The sequence below is a fragment of the Phyllostomus discolor genome, chromosome 13 (assembly GCF_004126475.2).
Source record: "Phyllostomus discolor isolate MPI-MPIP mPhyDis1 chromosome 13, mPhyDis1.pri.v3, whole genome shotgun sequence".
NCBI classification, from domain to species: Eukaryota; Metazoa; Chordata; class Mammalia; order Chiroptera; family Phyllostomidae; genus Phyllostomus; species Phyllostomus discolor.
This window is the reverse complement of record NC_040915.2, coordinates 28941787-28963845: the sequence shown is the minus strand read 5'-3', so window position 1 is coordinate 28963845 and position 22059 is coordinate 28941787. Positions and strand designations below refer to the sequence as shown.

At 40.1% G+C, this 22059-nt stretch overlaps 1 protein-coding gene across 1 annotated transcript in view; it reads right to left on the bottom strand.

The window, feature by feature from the left end:
- Positions 1-21804, bottom strand: part of GABRA1 (gamma-aminobutyric acid type A receptor subunit alpha1) — a 52686-nt gene extending 30882 nt beyond the window's left edge. Inside the window, exons 1-4 of the mRNA XM_036013670.1 lie at positions 21018-21804; positions 18650-18741; positions 15157-15272; positions 2855-2922 (exon numbers count right to left, since the gene is read on the bottom strand). Coding sequence (XP_035869563.1) covers positions 2855-2922; positions 15157-15272; positions 18650-18726 — 261 coding nt within the window. The 5' untranslated portion in view covers positions 18727-18741; positions 21018-21804. The remainder of the gene's footprint in view (positions 1-2854; positions 2923-15156; positions 15273-18649; positions 18742-21017) is intronic.
- Positions 21805-22059: the final 255 nt, after the last annotated feature.

The window sequence follows — 22059 nt, the reverse complement described above, 5'->3', positions numbered from 1 at the left end:
ATCAGCAATAAAGGTGATACTGTTGTATTCCGTATCCCTTACTGTATTGTCATATTTCCCAAAAGGTTCAGAACTCAGGTTGGAGAAAGGTGGTCATTTATCGAGTCCATACGACTTTAAGTTTTAAGATGACATAGACTCTTAAACCTGTCACCCACTCACTAGTAATTCAGCACTTACTATTAGCCAGCACGCACTGACCCTGTGAGGGAGGGGAAACAAGTGTGTCTTTAATGCTTTTTGGCATCACTTCAGGAAAAGAAGACATTTATATGAGAAAAATAACATTATAAAACAGTGCTTTCCATGAGGCCAAAAGTTAAATTGTATTTTACAGTCAATAAATGTGATTACAATGCCGAAAGGGGAAAGTTAATTTGATATTGGATTAATTAAAGAAAAAAAAAACATTTTCATTAGGCGTTTGGGTCTTGATTTGGGCCTTTGTGGAAATACAGGACTTAGGTGGGCAGAGAACAGAGGCAGCTGCCGTGAAGGGCACGTAAGCAGTTCAGGGGCAGCGATAATAACTATGATTTATTGAGCACTGCCAGTAGACGCTTTAGTTACATATCTCATTTAAAATTCCTAATAGCCCTGTAAGAGCAGGTAACCAGAATAATACACCCAGCACAGGCTTAAGTGATCTGCCCGAGCCTTGCTGCTGACGGTGGGAGAACTGTGCTCGGCCAGCCTGAAGCCTGGAGCCGGCCCCGCGGACCCCCGAGGGGTCATTGGCCCACAGAGGTGGTCGAAGTGAAGAGTCAGTATAGGGAGCAAGTGGGGACGAGCAGTGAGATCACTCAGGACTTGCAGGGCATGCAGGCAGAGGAGCTGAAATGTGACTTGAAACCTCACTGGGGTCTCTGAAGTGTTTTTAACTGGAAAAGGGGCGTGAGGGAATAGTGTTGTGGGAAGAGAAGTCCCCACGTGGGAGGGTGACGGTCAGTCCTTGGAGAGCACTCAGTGGAGCCACAAACACTGTGTCACACGTGTTCGGTGAAGTGGCTTCCCGGCTGACCACAGTGACCAAATGTGCTGCCAGAGGAGTAAATCCACAGTTGTGGCTAGCTCTTAGTGCATTTGTTTCTTCTAGAGAAATAGTGGCTGACATCTGTTGAGTAGTTACGTGCCAAGAATTTTTAAGTGTTTTTCACGTATTAATTCACTTCATACTTGTGTTCATCCCATGGGGTGTTATCATTACTTTCATCTTACATATGAAGAAACTGAGGTAGAAAGATATGAAGCATCCTACCCAGGGAAACACCCTGGTAAATGGAGGAGCTGGGATCATAAACCCAGACATGCTAGTTCGGAAATCCGTATTGTTACCCACCACTTTGCTGTCTCTCAGGTGCTCCGATGACCCTAATTTGCATAATCAGTCCATTTAATAACCTGTTTAAGATTTAAAGTATCCAATTACCATGAACCAGCATTTCCCAACATTTGATTCATTGAGTATTAGTTCTACAGAACATCAACAAATATTGCATGAAGAAAAAGGATTTTGGACAAATGCACTCAAATGCAAATGCACCCAAAAGTAATGAAAGAAACTACTCAAAAATATTAAAACCATAAACAGTGTTTGTATCTAAATAGTGGATTTATGAGTGATTCTAAGTTCCTTCTTCATTTGGTTCTGCACATTTGAAATATTATATTATGAGCATGTCCTATTCTTCAAAACAATACCACACATACTGTAATAAACTCTGGGTTTGTATTTGCCTTCAGCTCTTCCTGAGGGATTGAGAGGAAGTTCAAGAGGAGGAGACATAGCTGCACAGTGATACATTCAATAACCTGTTTTAAGATCTAAAGTATCTAATTACCCTGAGCCAGTATTCCCAACGTTTGGCTCCTAGAGTATCAGTTCTACAGAATGTCAGCAAATGTTGCATGAAGAAAAGGATTTCGGACAAATACAACTGGAAAACACTGATGTGTTTTCCATATCATCCTTACCTCAGGACTTGTCAGAGCTTTTACCACGCACTGTAAATTTCACACTTTGGAAAATGCTGGTCTAAGTTGCTATTTTCTATAGCTTTTATTCTGAATCATCTGAGCTACTAGGAAATCAGAGGACTCTTATGTTAAGATGGTGTCGACAAAGTGGCATTTCAAAAGTAATGTTCAATTAATATATCCTTGAAATGTTAATAATGACATGTCTCCTTTGTGGTTTTTTGCTTACGCAGGAGCTTGGCTGTTGGCACTGCGGAAGCATATAGAACCTGCAGGGCCCTGCCAAGCCCCAGTCTCTCCATCAGCTGGAAGAGAAGTTCGTGTTAATCATTCAGGTCGGGAACAGAAAGAACAGGTATGGATTCATTTTACTCACACTGTGGGTCATAATTTACCGAGTGCCTTTCGCAATGAAGATGAATGTTTCCCACCAGTATATTTTAACCATTTCTCTGTCTGATTCTGGCCAAGTATTCCTTCAGATGTTATACCCTTTTCTACCTTTTAGCCAAGAACAATTCAGAAATTACAATATTTATGGCTATTCTATAATAGCGCTGGCTACCCAGAAACCTAGCATCCTTGAATCAACATGTCAAACGGTAGATAACTCACACAATTTGGTTTACAGCACATAAGCCAAGGCAAAGCAGTCATGTCAGGGATGGAAGAGAGAAGACTGCACTGACCGATGACCATGAACAGTCTCGGCCTGGGAAGTAACCGGGTGTTTTTCCTTGTATAAATGTTATGTAAATATCATGTCACGCACACAGAGGGACACACACGCTGTTCCCTAAACATTTAGTTTATATTTTTCTTTCAAGAGGAAATGGAGAAAATACTCCGAGAAAGCCAAAAATGCAGTGTCACTTACCATGTCGTGGTCTGAGACGGGCCCGAAACTGGTGACGAAGATGTCGGTCTTCACTTCAGTTACACGCTCTGGTGAAGCAGGAAATTGGGACAGTGACTGTCTGTCAACAGCCCTTACTAGGTGGCACCGCCACATACTCACACCCAAATGGGGAATTTATTGGCTTTGATTAGCTATTTCTAAAATTGGCCCTCTGTGCGGTCCTGATAATTTACTGCTTACGCATGAAATTTCACAGTTAATATTTTTTAGTGGAGAACAGAGCCTAAATATGCTACTTTGGGAAGCAGAAACTTGACGAAGAAGTCAGCTACCATTTAATGAATTCTTCAAGAGTGGACACACTTTCCTGGCTTATACCAGAGCCATTTCACATTGTAATAAAAACGTGTTAGCATACGGGCATGGTCTCACACAGCTCGCCGTATCTTCCAGGTGTTCAGACTGCTCTCGGGGAGTATATACCGTATGGTAGCGAGCTTTATTAACTGTTTCTGTGCGCAAGGGTATGTTTTATAAATATTGCTTTCTGTCACTAAATCATAACTGAATTACCCAAATTACTCCCTGGAAAACTCTGACAACCCATATAAGTATCTTCAGTTTTGAGGATAAAAGGAACCTATTATGGCAGAGAAAAGTTCATTTAATCGATTCCATTTCAAGTTCAATGTGATTTTATTTTATTGGTCTCTGAGGCATATATATCAACCAATAAAACATATTTATTATCGTTTGCTGACAACTCAATGCAGACATTTTCAAGGAATGACATTCACTCACCAAAAAAAAATAGAGAGAAAAAATGTTTCTTTCATAAAAGGAAACCATTTGTTGAGCGATGAGAATGAAAAAGATGACTTTGTAATTTTCAGTGTTAGCTCTGAGAAATAGCAGCCCCGTATGTTTCATTCATCAGAACACGGGGTCTCTGTCATAGGGCATTGGACTGGCGATCCAGTATGTGCAATAATGCAGTCATTTGGGTGTCAGTTTTATCCCTCAACCATCCCCTTGTAAACAGTTCATTACTCTCAGAATGAATTTCTCCCGAGGAGGTCAGGTTACACAGTACATACCATGTGTACCTCAAAGTAGACAATAATTTGGGTGAAGCTAGGCCCTTCAATATCCAATGCAATGTTTCTTGGGTTTGTTTTTTGCAAACAATTTTGTCGGTCTAAAATGCTTAAAGAGCCCTTCGACATAAAAATTATCTGGGGTTTACCCTTTAAAAACTTCAAAATGGAGGACAGAGTTGGAGACAGAAAATAAAGTTGTGTGTTTACAACGCCCTTCCAACCTCAGTTCTGACATGCCGCGGCAGCTGAGCAGCTTTAGAGGCACACACAGCTGCCAGCAGGAGGTCTCCGCCGTGCTAACTGTTGCCTCCTGGGCGAGGGGTTCCACACGCACCCCTCCCAGCAGTCATTTGTTCCCCAGGCTGATTTTCAGTCCTCGCAGATTATGAACTATTCGACTTAGGGTGAACATCTTGAAAATCTGAGCGACATCTATGGAATTAAATTATACCCACTCTTCATTTTTGTGTTTGTAGCAGGGACCGACCATTAAATGCATGCTCCCATGGGAAGTTTATGCATCCCTGTCCGCACTGGAAGTGTGTGGGGCAGTGTGGGCCAGCTCTCCTGGGCCCCTTCCTCACTGTTACCTATTTCTTGAGTACAGGGAGGGCAACATTTCTGCACTTTAAGGTATTTCCCCAAGGGAGCTGACTTTACAAAAATTGGCTTACCAGATGTTTTAGGAGCAAGCAATCTGTTTTAGCTAGCATGATAAAGTGCTCTGAAGAAGAGAGATATCCACTTGCCAAATACGGGTGCTGTTGCCCTCTGTTGTTTTTAGATTTCTAGTAGATTACTATGCTGCATAAGCAACAACTGATAAAGGCCAAAAACCTATTTGTAAAGATTACGGTGCCGTTCCAGCAGAACATAAAACACGGTTAAATTTACATACACTTTTTTGCACACATATTGTTACCATGCCATGTAGGGGTTCGGTGTAAATGGGAAACACATCGCATCAATGGCTATAACCACACTTTCAAAGTCTGTTTCTTCATTCTTTGGTCTATCCTGGCCCCTAAGTGCATTTACCATACCAGTTCATCCTCTTCCAGTGATTCATCTTATTTTCTACTAGCCACCGCCCTCTGAGATTTCCCAACACTCACCATTGTAATACACCAAGGCATATACCTGACCAAGAGCCCTCCCCTCAGGAGTCTCTCAAATAACCTTCTCACCATGCACTGTAAGTGATTACAGTGCGATCACTTTAAGGATTACATATCCTTAAAGAGATGGTGATTTTTGCTGTTTCTCCTCTCCTACCTCCCAACATACTCACAAACCCTAAAGCTTAAGGCAGAGACATTGCCAGGTTCCCAAACTGAAGGCTGCCCGTGGGGATCGCAGTGACTGTGCAGCTACAGAATGAAGGAGGCGAGTGATGGCATCAGAAGCGAAGAAGCCCACACAGCACGGTGAGGCCTGGGACACTGTCTAGAGCCAGGGGCGTGAGAATGAGAGGGGAGAACAGCGGCTGTCTGCACTCCCCTCTCCACGGTGTCTCCCTGGCCACACACCCGGGGTCCTTTGGTTTGTCATCGGCTGTTACTGGGTGTCCAGGGGAACTGAAGGTTTCCAGTGTCGGAAAACTCCACTTATTATGTAAGCCCTGGAAGGTTAGCCATACATGGTAACATGCATGCATCCCTAGGAAATCGTATTTTAAATAAATGTGGTCAACTTTTTTACCCAAGTGTTTTCCCAAAGTGCTTTGGTAGTGCTACTCTAAAAAGTTGTAAGAGCTTTAGGGTAAGCATGAGGTCAGTATAATGCATTATGTTGTTTATTTTAAAAATAAAAATAATAGCCCTGGCTGGCGTAGCTCAGTGGATTGAGCATGGGCTGGGAACCAAAGTGTCCCAGGTTCGATTCCCAGCCAGGGTACATTCCTGGGTTGCAGGCCATAACCCCCAGCAACCGCACATTGATGTCTCTCCCTCTCCCTCTCCCTCTCCCTCTCCCTCTCCCTCTCTCTCTCCCTCTCCCTCTCTCTCTCTCTCTCTCTCTCTCCCCGCCCCCCCTACCTTCCCTCCCTAAAAATAAATAAATAAAATCTTTAAAAAAATAAAATAAATAAAAAATAAAAATAAAATAAAATATACCTCGATAGTGTAAATTTGGAAATTTCAGAAATATACGAAAAAATTATCATTCCATGGAATACCACTATCCACATTAATCCACTGTTAATGTCTTGATGTATTCCATTTTTCTCTGTTCCGATATATCCTTAATGCTTATCCTCAAACCATATTCTCAGTTGAGACCCGTGTCAGTGACCAGAACTATGTACGCCCTTCACTGCAGCTCACCGGGAATCCCCTGAGTGGCATGTGAATTGGAGTTTTAAGGTAGCCAGAGGATTGTTGTAAATGAACTTCAGCCAAATTATAAACAGCGGGTAGCTTGCTTTTTGGCCAAGGAATGGTGGTCTGGAATCAAGACCTCCTCAGGTCCAAGAGCAGGCTTACATGGAAGCTGTGCTCCCACGCAGCTTCTCTGACTGAGATCTGGGGGAATGGTGGGAGAGCATCCTTGCTCCCAGTTCTAGGAAAATTTAGTCATCTCCTCCTCTCCCCTTCAGACAGAAATCCCCATGGGGTGGGAGGAGGGAATGCATTTATGTAAATTATTATTTAAGGAACGCTAGAACATTAGAATCTGAATCATTTGCTCTAATGCTAGGCTTTACTGACAGCGCTAGACTCTAAAGTGTTATTAGAAATACCTAGAAAGTACTCAGATGCTTTCTATGGATCACATGAGGGGAAGACAAGATATTTTTACGCTTCAGAATACTCTATTTCAGAGCATACAACATGAGTCAGGAACTTCTAGTGAAGTTCAGCTGGAATGATTATACACCTAGCCGAAGTTACACTCGAATGAACCCCTTGGGTAACTAGGAAATAGTGTGAAGATGAAAATCACTTGAAATAATTTGGTTGGAAGATATGTTGAAAGAACAGATCAATCAGCAAGTGTTTTTCCATCAAATAGTATCGTCACAATAATCTTTCCCTGTCCAACATAAAAAAAAAATGAACAGATTCTTTAAATATATAAACACGCTCAAGCGTCCCAGGGACAAATAGGGGCAGAGTCATGTAGAACGGGATCGTGATGATGACGGATGTTCATACAGTGACTGGGTGATGCCTTCCAGTAGGTGGTCAGTGTACATGGAGTGTTCGATGATGAAGAAAAGAATTAAAATCAGTCTCTGAACAAACACAGCCTTCAAAGACATGTTTTATCTGTCCGTACGTAACACACAGACACACACGTGCACACACACGTACAAATGCCACCTCTGCACTCCACAACTGCTAGATGGCTGGAGGTCTCTCCTTCCTGGGGGCTTCCTACAGTGCCGATAACCTGCTGATAAGCACTGAAATAACAGATGCTTTGCAGTGATAATTCAAAAAGATGATTAGTGCTCGAGGCAGAAATGAGAGGAGCAGTGGAGTATAGTAAGCAGTAAGCACATTGGATTAAGAGCCAAAAAGCTCAGAATTTGACTGTGATTTTCCTGGAGGACAAGCTGCATGGTGTTGGGTCGAATCCTTTAATCTCTCTGAGCCTGTTTTCCCCCTTTTGAAAGAAGAAATAGTTCTCATACAGTTGACTGTACTGCATTGGAGTGAAAGTCAAATAAGATTGTGAGGCCAGAAACACTCACTTTGAGACGCGTTTGCTGGGTCCAGACGGCTGTTCTAGGTTAATGGGAATACATTGGTGAGTAAAAGTGCAAATGCTCTCGTTCATCTGTAGCACATTATGGTTTGGGGGAAAATATAGTTTAGATTAAAGACATAGATCAGGTAAATAGATAGATATGAGATATATTGTTATGTACAAACACATGCAAATTATACTAATAAATTTCAGATTGTCGGGAATTCTCTGGAAGAATATCTTTTGAAGAGATGACTTTCGTACTGATACCTCAAAGACAGGAAACTTCAGGGATCAGCAGATCCATGGAAGAATGTTTCAAGAAGAACAAGGAACAAGATTCATGGTAAGTGTGTTGTGCTTAAGAAACAGAAAGTTTTACATGTCTGGAGCCCGGTGTCACCGACGACCACGGAACAAGATGACACTCTCACGGCAAGGTAGGGCTGCAGCTGAAAACCTTTGTGCATTTTGTGAAGCCATTGACCTTTCTTCTAGTGCAAAAAGAAGCCTTTGGGTAATGAAGTGAAATTGTGTCACTTGAAGTTTAAGAAGGTAGCTAATGCTGTGTGCATAATGGATTGTAAGAGTGTTTAAAATGAGGGGAGGAGGGTGGAGAGAGAATAAACAGTCAAGAATTATAGATGGTGTTTTATGAGAAATGCCTACCACAACAGCTTATTTCCTATGTCATCAGCCATATTTTCACTGGAAATGCCATCTACTGAGGAGCTCAGAGTAATAGTCACTGTGCCTGGTTCCGTGGACTTGTAACTCAGGAAGGGGGTTTACTGCCTCCTTTAAGCTATTCAGTCTATGACCTCACTGAGGTGTTCACTAGATGGAGACTAAGTGGACTAACATTAGTCATCCTAATAAAGTATGTCTTCAGATTTCATTTTGAAATGCTTCCATTTGGAAATTGAAACTATCCTGAGCTTCCTGCATAAATACCAATGTATACCCCTGGACTGGGACAGTGTTTCAGCTCCCTGCCGATCTTTCTGTAAGAACATGTTGGCTCCATCCTTTGTTTCCCTCCCTTCACTCTTTAGAACCGTTGGCAACTTTTCCCAGTTGGTATGTAGTGCTACGTGATTTTGTTCGTGTTTAGCTACTAAAGATGCAGAGTAGAGACTGACACTTCAAGGTGTCTAAATAGTTCCCGATCCTTCATTGGTTTTGCATTTCAAGAACTTAGAGGATACATGTAACGGCCAGGGGGGAAAGTGAAGTTTATTGTGGCAGACGTTCATCTCAATTCCACGGAGAAATTTCCTCCTTCCCGCCTTCCATTACGGTAAGTTCCTCCTGAGAGAGGGCTAGCCTTTGGAGAAGATATGACTGCTGTGTTGGAGGAATGAGTTTCTTCCCTCTGTGTAAGTCTTGATCAGTATGTGTAACCTGCAGTCGCTTTGAAGTAAGAAACTTCCTGTTCCCGTTTTAGTTATATGAGGATGATAATGTAATGTAACAGTCTTGGAGACAGATGCCATCCACTTAGGACTTTGTCCTCTCTTAAGTTTTCCAAAGTGGCAGCAGCCGTGACAATTAGTAATGAGATTCTCACCTCAAAAACACTCGAACATTATTTTTCAAATCAAGAGTTCTGATTGTACCTGAAAAAGGAATTCATCTACAGAAACGATTTTTTTAAAAATACTCAACATTGTTTCTAGAAAGAAGACGAGAAATGGAAACTGTATGAAAGGTCCGAAGTAACTGCACAGAAACAAAACCAACTGTAGCCATTTACGAATCAATCATTGGGCCATTCTAAGGGGAGCCTACTCTCGGTGGCTACATTTTATCTCAGGAAATTCTTGGCAATGGACTGGTAGATGATTTATATATACTAGCAAAGGATGAGAGCAGGAGGTTTCTACACATGCTAGAACATTCCTTTGGGTATTCGGCTGGATTCATTAGACACGCTGACTTCACGCGCCGACTGGCGCTGTCAGCCGGCAAAGGTTCAGAGGTGCTCTCTGTTCATTTTCACAGTTCCTCCTGGGCTTTTGGTAACTGCTTCTCCACGGAAATTCAACTGAGTTATAGAATGCCTAGATACACTATTTCTGTGGAAATAGATTGCATTATGCCAAAGTCTGAGCATCTGCTACACACCCTTGCATTAACAGCTCCAGGTGAAACTACAGCAAATTCAAAAAGAAGGGTTCCAGAGTAGAATTTCAAAAGATAGCACTAAAAGCCTTTATCTGGGAAGGTAAATATAACAACAGCAGCAGCAAGTGTTGGATAAACCTAACTTTTTAAAATTTGATTTTTACATTGTCAGTATTTTAGAATCTTTTTATCAAAAACTATTGTACTATGATAGAAGTGGCTTGTCCTCTAAAGTTTGGAAATTCTAGCTTTTTAATATACATACGAAATTTGGGCATGAATAAAATGTCCATCTCAACATCACACAAATTAAAAAAAAAATAAGAAAAAAATCACATGAATTTCAGATCTCTTATATTCTGATAGAACAAAACTGAATTTTTAAAAAGTATTAAAGTATACCATTTTCTCTATCCCTTAGTAATCTAAACTTTATAGAGTTGCATGCAATTTCACAAGGATTAATCCAATTTTTTCCCAGAGTGCTCAGTGTTCCACCTTTGCATATTTTGACACAGAGACACATAAGCCAAGCTCCCAAGCCAATTCCCCAGGGAGCCACCACCACCTGACCATCTGCACGCACCTTCTACCAGCCAGATCACTTAGTTGGGGGCATTTAAATCTTAAAGCCGAGCTCTCTTGTAATAATTGGGCTAAAGGAAGTCTCAAAGGTCTTACACAGGCGCACAAAAAAGTCCAAAATTAGGAAAATTAGGAAAATAAGGAGAAAGTCTGCTTGGAGGCAGAGATTGTTTGTTACATAACATGCTAGTGCTAAAATACCTTGAGAGAAAACTCCAGTTACACTCCAGTTCCAAATACTTAATTGAACTGATACCCCCAATTAAGTAAAATCTAACACAAGAAACAAAACCCAAAATCTCTCACACTCACAGGAAAAAGAAAAACATATTTCACTAAATATCGGTTAAGTAAGGGTAAATACAGTCCACTCTTCTACGTCGCGCTGCTTAATTTTGAGTAACGCCTGTATTCCTCCTGCCTACGTGTTTACTTATATCTACCTCTCTCGTCCCTCCGGGCTCGTCACACGACGGTGCGCATCCACCTGTTCTCTCTGCCTTCTTTATCTGTCTGGTTTTAGAGAAACTTTGCGAGGTACCCATCATCCTACACGCTATTCATTGAAATTCAACTTAAGGGCAGAGTTTAGAAATTTTAACAATATTTTTAGTAAAACCACCTGCAAGGAGGGAGAGGGTGAAAATACTGTAATTCCTTTAAAATGCGACTCAACCGAGATCTCACTTCCTTGGCACTGCGCTGGTTGAGTTCCATCTTAAAGTGGTTTTTGCCCTAATCTGTTTTCCAGGGAGTGAAATAAAACTGTTTGTAGAAGAAAAGGTGTTTGGGGGACCGAACGTGAGCACGAGCCTGTGACGAGGAGGAAGGTGACCCCTCAGCCTGGGGGCTTCTCCCAGACACTGAAACTGTGTGTGGTTAACCCGGCTCACTCTGGAACTGCGTCATATCATCAGTACAGTGTAGCCTGGTCTGTAGAGAGGAAAGGGGGGTGGTAAATATGGCAATGGGAGAGCACTACTTCCATTAAAAACCCAAAATCTCCCTTCAGAATTGAATTTTGGATCCAGGTTTATGGGTGGGTTTTGCCCCCCTCCCGGAGTGCGGGCGAGGCCACTGTGGCGGTGGCTGAACTGCAGCCCCGGGAGGTGCAGCTCAGGGGGGGCATCATTTAATGTTCCAAAAAGTTGGAGAGAATCCAGGTTTCTTTCGTTTACTATAATCACAGTCAGTAGGGAAAAAGTTGGGAAAATGCATCTCGGATACGCGTGTCCTGTGTCCCTGATTTACAACGAAAAGAGGAATTCTCATTCGTGCAGGCGTCCCTCGTGACTCAGATCAGTCCGCGTTCGCGTTGCCACGCCTTCTCTCCTTCACCTTCGCCGCCCTCTCGCTTCCCTCTACTCTCTCTCCTTTCCTCGGTGCCTCTTTTGCTCTCCTTTCGTCTCTAACCTTCCCATTCTTGTCTTGCCCTCCTTCCTGGCTTCTGCCTTCACCTTTCCCCAGCCATTGTACTCTTGTATAGTGACCATGCCCCAGTGCCTTTCAAAACCATTCCTTCAGCCCCTTGTGGCAAGGAAGGAGTCGACCTCCATAGCTTCCCCTTGAAGGAAGAGATTTTAAATGAGAACAAAATCCACAATCACTGACGATTTTTATTTGTGTTCTCTGGCTACTAATTATGTCAGTTCAGTTCATGTAAATGTTTATTTACTTTGTACTTAAAATATGAACAAAGCCAACTTAATTTTCTCTTTATGTTCCTGACTAGAGTATATTAAATGATTGTAATTCCAAACATTCTATACCTTTTTATCTCTTCTATCTCAAACAAAATGTCCCTTCCAGGATATCTCTTTTTTATATGCTATACTTTTATTTCCATTTTCTCAGCATGGTTGTTGGCCCTGTAAATGTAGCCTTTTAAAATAGTGTTATAATATCTGCACATTGAGTCCTATCATCTGGATACACCAAGTTATATATTTTGTTATTGGACTTGGGCTGTACTTTTCTGAAGAGTAATGCTGAACCTTCTGGTGCAGTGCGTGTCTGAAAAACAGGTCATGACAATTTTGCACACATAACAGTTGCTTACACTAGTCTCAAATCTAAGCGTATCACATTTTCGTATTTTCTGAGGGCATTCGGAACAAAATATCCCTGCCTTCTGCACAGCGTTGTTATTGTTAGAAAAATCATACTTTTGCCATAATAAATATAGTGGGCGCCATTGGTCTCTCAAGAGTAGATTACCCCAGCGGTGATTATAAATCCACTGAGGAAACTTTCACTCCCTTACAAGTTGACAGTCTTTCAAGTATTTCTTCTATGGAGTCTTTTCATCTGAAAGCAAATGGATGATTTTTTTTTTAAAAGTCCATTTTTGAAATGGAGATCTACTGGAATGCTTGTCATATTTAACCAACTAGAAATCTATGGTAAAGAAATGAATAAGTCTACAGAGAAGTACATAGTAGATCATTTCAGTTTATAGCGTCCGGAAATAATGGTGTTAACATTTTTCTCTGATCCTTTAACTGACTATGTTCTTTTCAAAATCTACACCCTATGTTTAATATTTTAAAGGGTGCTTTTCAAAGGACAGACATTCTCAAAATGTACTTAAAATTTTTAATGACTCTGGAGGTACATATAATAAGCATATACCATTACAGTCCTTAAGGCTGAAAAAATGTACTCCAAAAAATTAGAGTTTAAGTTAGTCATTATTGAAGTTTTTCCTAAATGTCATGTCCATCAGATTGAATTCCAGTACAGTACAGGATGATACATAAAATGGAGAGGAAATATTTGACCTACTTTTTAATTTTTAATGTTTATTATGTTTATTATATCCTTAAAATCACTGTTTATATGAATCATAAACATCAGAAAAAACATCTTTAGTAAAGATGATAAATTCATTCTTTCCAATATTCCCAAGTCTTTGAATTCACTATTACTATAGCATATTTTATCCATTTCAATTAAAAACAATGTACCTTGTGGCTATATGTGGTCAACTACCTATTTCTCTTCTTTAATACATGTTTATTTTTTGTTATCTTGGGAAATTTAATAGATAATAAAAGTAAATTCTACCAAAATAGTAATGTTGCATTATGAAATATAGTTATCTGTGCTAATAGAAGGGGTGTGAGTGTGTGTAAAAGTCTTTAAAAAACTAAATAAGTTGCACAGAGCTTAGAAAGAATACTCATATTCACATGTAAAAGTATTAAATGGGATTTTGTAAACTAGAATAAAGATAAAATTTTTTTAGATGGGTTATAAAATTCGGCTGATTTCGTGAGGCTGTATCACAGAGCAGGAAGGAGAGTAAGAGATCAGGTGCTTGCCCATCAGCACGTTAGCAAGCCTGGCGTTCTGAAAGTTATGTCACTGTCCTGATGACCCCTCTTTTTTTTTTTGGTACATTCCTCCCCTATCTGCAGTCTTTCTCATTTATTTCAGATTTTGTGAAACAGGAACCGTCTTCCTGGAACCAGTTCAGGTGCTGAGACACACACAGATGTCATACTAATGCATTGCGTACACAATTATGCACACTGTTTTGTCATCCATACGTTTTTGTTCCTTAAGATTTTTTCCCTAAGAATCTAGCAAAGAAACACTAGGTGGATTGTAAAACCCCAGGGGATTCGTATAGCATGTCCTAGAATGAATGCTGGAAAGGGGTAAGAAAAGATACCAGGTGAGACCTTACACACAGGTTTGACTTGTGTCTGTGACGAAGCAGTTTCCCTTCAACCTTGAGACACTGATGGCATTTGACCGCCTCAAATCCATACCCAGGTGATCGCACTACCCAGAGTATTGAAAAAGTTAATTCTAAATCTATGCGACCACTGAATGCTTTAAAATCAAACTGTGAATTCTTATTATTTGCATATCTTTGCTATCTAAGTGGAGAAGAGATGAATTTCTTAATATTGCCATTTAATTATAATTTAAATATTGTTATGAAATAGTTTCTATAAATTCTTTGGAGAATATGCAGCATCAGTTATAATTGGGAATCCTAGATTCTAACTTTGGTTTCCTGTGTGACTTTGAACGTTGATTTATTTCCTTGCTTCCTTTGTTTTACTCCGAGATCAATATTTTGTTTTGGCTTCATTAGTCTTTCTTTAACTAAATAAGATAGGTTGCTCATCTTATTCAAGAGTTATTCAAGTGTAATGTCTAACACTATTTACTTTAATTGTTATAAATATTGTATTAAGTGCTATTTTCTTTTTTATTAGTATAAGCAATTAATTATAATTGACCATAATTAAAATGTATTAGTATAGCCAATTAACCATTCCAATACAAAGAAAAATACATTGCTACTTCAGAAAATGAGTTTAAGTTTGAATGCATGCTTTATAAAAAAACACTATCATCTTATTCGCCTTTTATCTCAGAGGTAGTGTTATCTAGCTCTGTATCTAGTGCAAAATAGTAGATCAATAAGTAATATTCCAAAATGAATGTTTAAAGCAACAGATTCAGAGGTATTCTGCTTGAAATCAGTATGCCGGATGAAGTAGGTGGACTCTTTAGGCTGGAAGAAAGATTATTATCCCCATTTCTCCCTGTCAGGTAAAAGTAACATGTCTTTCAGGTTATTATAATTTTGTATATGCCTTTTATGGCATAAGGGTGTGCACATGGAACTACCATGTAAATTCAGTGACTACTGATCAATCTATTAAAAAATAGGATTAGTCATTTAACTACATGCTGCCATTTCCATTACTTTACCACTTAGATGGAAAGCCACGCTCTCAGAAGGAGGGTTTGATATCATTCTCTAAAGTACCCATTCTCTAAACGGTGACCCACCTCCCAGTCCTGGTCTCAGGCGATTGTCATAACCATCTAGGAGTCGGTCCAAAATCCTGGTGAAGACGGTGGTGTTGTCTTTAAGTTCATCTTGTAACGAGGGTTGTCCGTTACAGCTGAAAAAAGCGTAAGGGGAGGTGATATCTAAATTATACAGTTCTACTAATGCCTTTTCCCAAATAAAACCTTCCCCAGATTCTTCTCCCTTCCTTCTATTGCATCTTAATTGGAAAATTCCTTCTGGTAAAGTAAAAAAAAATATGTCATATCTTAATTCCTACTATTTTCTCACACTTGTTCTCACGGGTGATAAGTTCTTTATTATAGTATTTCCAGCTATGGAAGGAAAATTACCAGGAAATGAGTTCTGTCTCTTTACATTCATAATTCTCAGCATGTACACAGTGCTCTAATGCAGTTTTTCTGGGCAAGCTAGAAGGTGTATGTGTGCTGGAATAAAAACCGGGGAGACTTCTTTCCAAATTAAAAAAATGTGTATATTGATGAGCTACCAAAATAATTATTTTATTTTCATTTGATTTAACGTATAACATAAGCCTAAGATTTCACCTCCTAACATCCCATTCTTTATCTGCTTCATAGTTGTATACATGTACATTTCACGTTTTTGATGTTCTTTCAAGATCTTAAGATGAGAAAAACAGATAAAACTTGTTTCTTAGTATAATTATATTTTACATGAGTGTGACATTTCTGTTCACCTTCAGATTTATAAACCTATTTTGAAAGTTGTATAATTGGTTTATTCAGACCTCTAGTTAATTGAATTTTTGTCATTTCTTATCTTAGAAGTAAAAAAAAATCCCTTGAATAGAGATATGGTCCAATGTTCTTCATTTATGGTTTACTGAGCTGTAATGCCGGATGAGTGTTTGAGAAAACACAGCCATTTGTGAGCAGAGCTTGGTCTAGAACCCAGTTTTCTTCAAATTTTAGTCTAAAACTTTATTTCCATTCCTCTGTATTGGAGTAATTATTTCTACTTAAATATTTATAGTTGGAGGTGTAGTTATTATCCTTGCCCATTACTAATCTTTGAGTTTCAGCGATACAGTGACTGCAATTCAAATATTGGGAATGTTTTGCATTGATCACAGTGTTATCTGTGCTCCTGGAATCCTGTTTTATGTAATGATTAGGGTGACACCTCCAAATCCTGTGAGAGAAGAGACTTCTATTTTAGGATGGATCACACTCGCTGTTGTATTTCAGTGATAGCTCTGACCTTGAGTGAAAGAATGTGAAATAGAGTATAAACTAAGAAACTGCCATGAAAATATCACTTTCATACTTTATATTTAATAGGCTTCAACGCCAGTCTCGTGTGTTTATATTACTGATCAGTCTAAGAAAAACCAGCAGCATAGGAAACCGGGATTCTCTTACTTTATAGGGGCAAGACATACAACCGAAATATCATTTTAAAACCAAACACTATTACTTAGGTAATTAATTTTATAGTAGCAAAATGTAATGACCCTTTTTTTCTGGTAAATTTAATTTGATAAAGTTATTGTAACTAAAAGTTATTAATGATATTAAATACATGAAAAGTACCTCTATTAAACAATGTATTCTCCTAAATTCAACATCAATATCATGCAGATTGAGGGTTTACTCTGCTTTGGCAACATTAAGCATCTCACTAGTTTTTGAAATCAAATTTCCAGTGAGCTCTGTGTCTTCCAGAATGTCTCATTAGTAGATGGCAGCAGTAAAGCAAAAAAAAAAAAATAGTTTTCTGAGTGGAATTATTTACAAAAGCTCTGTCAGAGCACCAACTGCCATGCACGCATCCTTCAAGGATGTTGGAAGGTCATCTTGATAAAGATAGAAAAGAAATGTTAGCGTGTACACCTGAAGTTGCGAGCAGGGCCCAATCATGTAGTTACTGAAGAAGGCAATAAAATGAGAAGGGGGAACGTAAGAGCGGTGGCACGACAGAGCACAGCCAGATTGTTAATATGACTCTTAGACTGTGGAATTCTCGACTACTCTTACCTCTACTCCCTTTGTTTTCACAGCTTATTCAAATTCAGGAACTGCTTCCCTCTCCCCACCCCCGCCCTTGCAGTTTTATCCTAGGTTGTTTTCATCATTTTGTTTTGCATTGGAATATAAATGCCAAAAGATATATATCCCCCCACTCCCAGAAAACCAGTTCTGCTGTCCTGGTTGGAATGGTAATTCTTTTTAAAAATGTGATTTTATAATCAGGTATTCTTTGTCTTTACTTCTAACTTATTATGCCCAATTGTAATTGTCAGAGAATAGCCTTAGGATAAAGATTATTTATTTGCTATTAAACACGCGTGCCAATGTAATGTTTCTTAAACTCAATGTATAATTTGAAGGAAAACGTCAGTTACAGTACCTGATTTTTATTCCAAGTGAACCACTGTATAATAAAACACTGTGCACTGACTCCATCTACAGGTCATTACGGTAGTAACACTTCGTATAATTTTTCCAAAGCAGTGAAGAGCATTTACCTCCCCAGATTAAGAGTATAAGGCAATAAAACATTTCCTTTTCATCTGGCAGTCATTATTTACCACACACAGGAGCAAAAAATAAAAACAGCTTCTCCATTTAAAGCATTCTCCGAAGTTCATATTTCCCCAGACTGTTCTGTCTCTCTGCCTCACTCATAAGGGCTCACTTTCCATTACATTTTGAAGAATCTTAGGTTTTTGTAGTATGTCCAAGACTCTCTTATGGGCCACAGGAGTAGAGTACACAAGAAATATAAAAGCAAATAAAGAACAATCTGAAATATTTGGTCATTTCTATCATTGCTACTATAATATATGCTTGATGGGGTCATTAGCAAATATTTTGAATATAGGTAAGCATATTATTAAATTTTTCTGATAACTTGTCTCCATAGTATTTATGCTTAATTTAAGATGTTCAATTTCATCTAATATTCTTAAATATATTTTGTTATATCTTACCTCTACTGGTTACATAAATAATGTTTTCAAACATAATATGTACCTGCTTTTAATAGAGACTTATGACTTTTCAGATTACAAATACAATTTTAAACTTCACTTCTATATAGTCACAAGTCTCTCTATGATTTTGTAATTGGCTAAAAAATTTCTGGTTGAAAAATCATCTCACATAGTATGCAGACATTAATTGGGGAAACTTTTCTACGAATCGGGAAACTGCAGGTTCTGTTCAGTTACAACTGAACAGTGGGAAAAAGTTCAGTTTAAGACTTAAATGTTGAATTAATACATTCCTGAATAAAACACATTCAGTGTATTCAAACTAACATACAAATAAGATGACTATTTTTTTCACACTGTTCTTCTTTGTTCTTAGCTGGGGTTTTATAGCAGTTAAGTTTTTTTAAATTCCCTTAGTCATGAATTCATCCAAGGGCAATTTTCTTCCCCCTGAAAGAATAAATGAAAAGTTACAGAAATTCTCATGCAGATCGAAAGGAAAGTTTCCCCACCTTCTTCCAGGCAGTGTGCTCAGTAGGAGGGTCCAGGCCCAAAGACAGTCAGAGAGACCCAGGCTTTTCTTCCTCATCGCGGGCTTGTGCAGCTGCAAAGTAGAACAAGTCGAGATCAATGTCTCTTATAGGAAACATCAGGTTAGAACCACTAGGGCTGACTGAGGCAGTTCAGATGAATGCTTTGAAGTCAGGAAATGACCTCACTGGGATATGACACCTCATTGGAAGCAATGGAAACCTGGACCATCCACTCTCCACTTTCCCCTCCACATCTCCATTCAGAAATATATCAGTATCTTAATTTCTCCTGTAAAAGAATACAAGTTGAAATGCTTTCAGGTGACAATATTGCTCAACATAAAAACCGTGAGTTTTTTTTTCTCTCTAGGTTTTCTATTTCCAATATAGTTTGCACTACTCTCTTCTTGTATTTTCTTTATCGTCTGAAAAATTTGACCTTTCTGATTCGAGTTCCCACAACTAAACTGTGCACTGAAATTTTTAAGCTGGTGTCTGCCACTGAGACGGCATGTTTTCGGGCTGGATTGGGTAGGTTAACATGCTCTGGTGACTGAATTCATCCAGCATTCTGAATGTGTCTTGATTTCAGAAGCAACTGTACTTATCTTTAAAAAAAAACATAGGAGACACACTGTTGAATGTCAAAGTCGTGCTCACATTTTCTGCCTGTGATTGCCTGGTTAAACATGTTCACTAATGCTTCTGTGAGGCTAAAGGACACCCTTCATAGTCCAGCCATGTGCTGATCTCTCTCGCACACACATGCCGCACTCACATCAGTGCACACAAACATGCCCACACATATCTTTCGAGCCCTCTCAAATTTCGCGAGGTTGCTGCTAGAAAATGTTTCATCTCAAACAGATGGAAGCTGAGTGCTTTGCTTCGCATAAATAAGGGACTCTTTTTTCCCCCCTCTTAGGTGAAGTGTAATCAATCACCATCTGATTGTTGAATTTAGACTCGGTAGTGGGATGCTTGAGAAATGGAGTATGGGAAGCTTAGAGAATTTTTTAAAATTAGAATCTATTTGTAGAGTCAGTTTTTAAAAACCTGTGCGCTACCTGCTTGAAGAGCAGATATGGTAGCGCTTTATTTAAGGTGCTGTAATTCATTCTGTTCATAGCAAGAGAAATGTGCAAGGCATTTGTTAGCACTTTCCAAAATCTATAGCAAGTCTTTTAAAGCGTATTTTTTATTAAACACTCTATAGTTTAATGCGGTATGCCTTTAAAGACATCTACCCAAATGCTTTCCACACTCTCTGGGGTCATTTATATCAGTGAAAACCATCACAAACAGGCTTGTAAGCAATGAGACATAATGTGTTTAGAGTGAAATGATCTAGAGATAAGAACCGTGAGCTTCTTAGTTTTTACTTAATTTAGTGTCTGCCTTTGACACAGATGAGTTGCATATGACAGGAAGTATTAGATAAATAATGTTATGTTAAAATATTGCATTTAAATTGCATGATTATAATTCACCCTTTTATTAATCTTCGACATCTGCTATGAAGGAAAAACAACTTATCTTACCCTATTAATATTTGTTGGTTTTTGTTTGAAAAAGATAACTCCTGAAAGGGTACATGAAACAAAATAAAACACCACCCCAAGGCAAGGTACCATAGCTTTTTGTCCTCCTCTGACATTTTAAAAAGAGAAAAACAAGCCCATCATGGCACTTGAGTTGTTGAGTGAGAAAGTTTCTTGCAAATACAAACATAATAGTTTAAAAGAAACGCTAAGCTCCCTCCTCGCCCCTTTGCACCTTCAGCCTCCCCCCACCAAACACACACTCCAAAAGCCCACATCCCACGCCACCCATATCAAATGATAAGTTGAGTTTTTGCTGTTCGGAATAGGAAAGCCCCCTTCACCAGAGGGCATTTCAACAGCGTCCACTGAAAAGGAGGAGAGAGGCATTTTTGCAGCCAGAATGAGAGCATGCCTCGCCTAGGGGGAAACACGGAGACAGGTTTTCTGTCCCAGTGTTCTTAACTTTAGGCTATGCCCACCAACGCCCCTCCCCACCGCACCCCAGCTCCCTCTTGGAAAAAAGAAAATAAAAGATAGACCAAAACAACAGGTCACCACCCACCCTGTGGAATAAATTCAAACCTGCTTAAGAAAGGGGGAAAGAAGAGAAGAGAGACAGAGTAGAAAAATAATGCTCCTCTGTCGCTGCGGTTCCCAGCCTGAAAGAAAAACATTCGTTGTTTCTACCTGCTGTGGGATCGGGCTCTCGTCCTGTTCCCTCTTTCTCCGTAGCATTCCAGTCCCTCTGGCGAGGAAAAGCCACCCTCCACGATCAGTGTGTCGCGGTCCGAAGCCGCACTTACCTCGGGGCCCCCTCTGGGCACAGGATCGCTCCAGACCCGGGGAAAAGTCTGCGAGAGGAAATCGTAGCGAGCCTGGAGCCAGCGCGAGTCCGCGAGTCCGGGCGCACCGAGCGAGGGGCGTCCTCGCCCTGCCTCTCACTCACTCGATCTGAGCCATCATGGACTCTGCGTGCTCCTTCGCCGAGGATCTCACACCCCAATTTGCTTCCCAATATCCAATCTGCAGCTATACAACAAAAGATTTCTCTTTACCAAGACAGTAGTAATACGTCCCAGGGCAAACCGGATGTGAAATAGGCGGTGACTTCATGCCAGAGAGATTTTATTTTAGAAAGGAAGGTGGTACCAGCCTCTGGATCTGGAGACCAATCCGCCCATTTTTTATATGCAGCACAATTTAACTTGCACCGCTCTGGCCCTAATCCCCTTCTCTCTAGCTGCAGACCCAAATCCTTCCACAATCTGCTGCAAGCGTTCCCTTTTGGAGGGGAGAGTACAAATGGGGGAGGAAAGGGGACGAGACCTAGGACCAACACTCATGATTTTTTCACACTTTCAATTTAGGAGCACGCTATTTTAAGGTGTGCCCATTAAAAATAAGGCTGAGCAGTGTAGCTATGCCGCCTTTTATCAAATATTTAACCACTGCATGCATATGAATGAACGCAGGCTCCGGAACAGGGAGGTTACACATGTGGAGAGCGCGCTCGCCTCCCGTCCATCTCCCTCGCTTGCACTCCCACACGCATGTCTGAGTCCCCGTGCCTTGCACAGTCACGAATGATGAGGAATGGCAGGGCAGAGTTCTGGCGGGCAGGGAACTGGCTGCCGGGTTTAGAGAGTCGTTCGCACTTGCACAGGTTGTGAACGCTGCCACCCCACCTTCATCTGTAGCTCAGAGACCAGGGAAAACGCGCTCCAGACCCAGTTTTTACCCTTTGGATGCGAGTGTTTCTCTGTTTACGTTCTGATGGAGAAACCACGGGCTCTTTAAATATGAACCGTGCTGGGTTGCTAGGGCACAGTTCGTTTTTTAACTTTA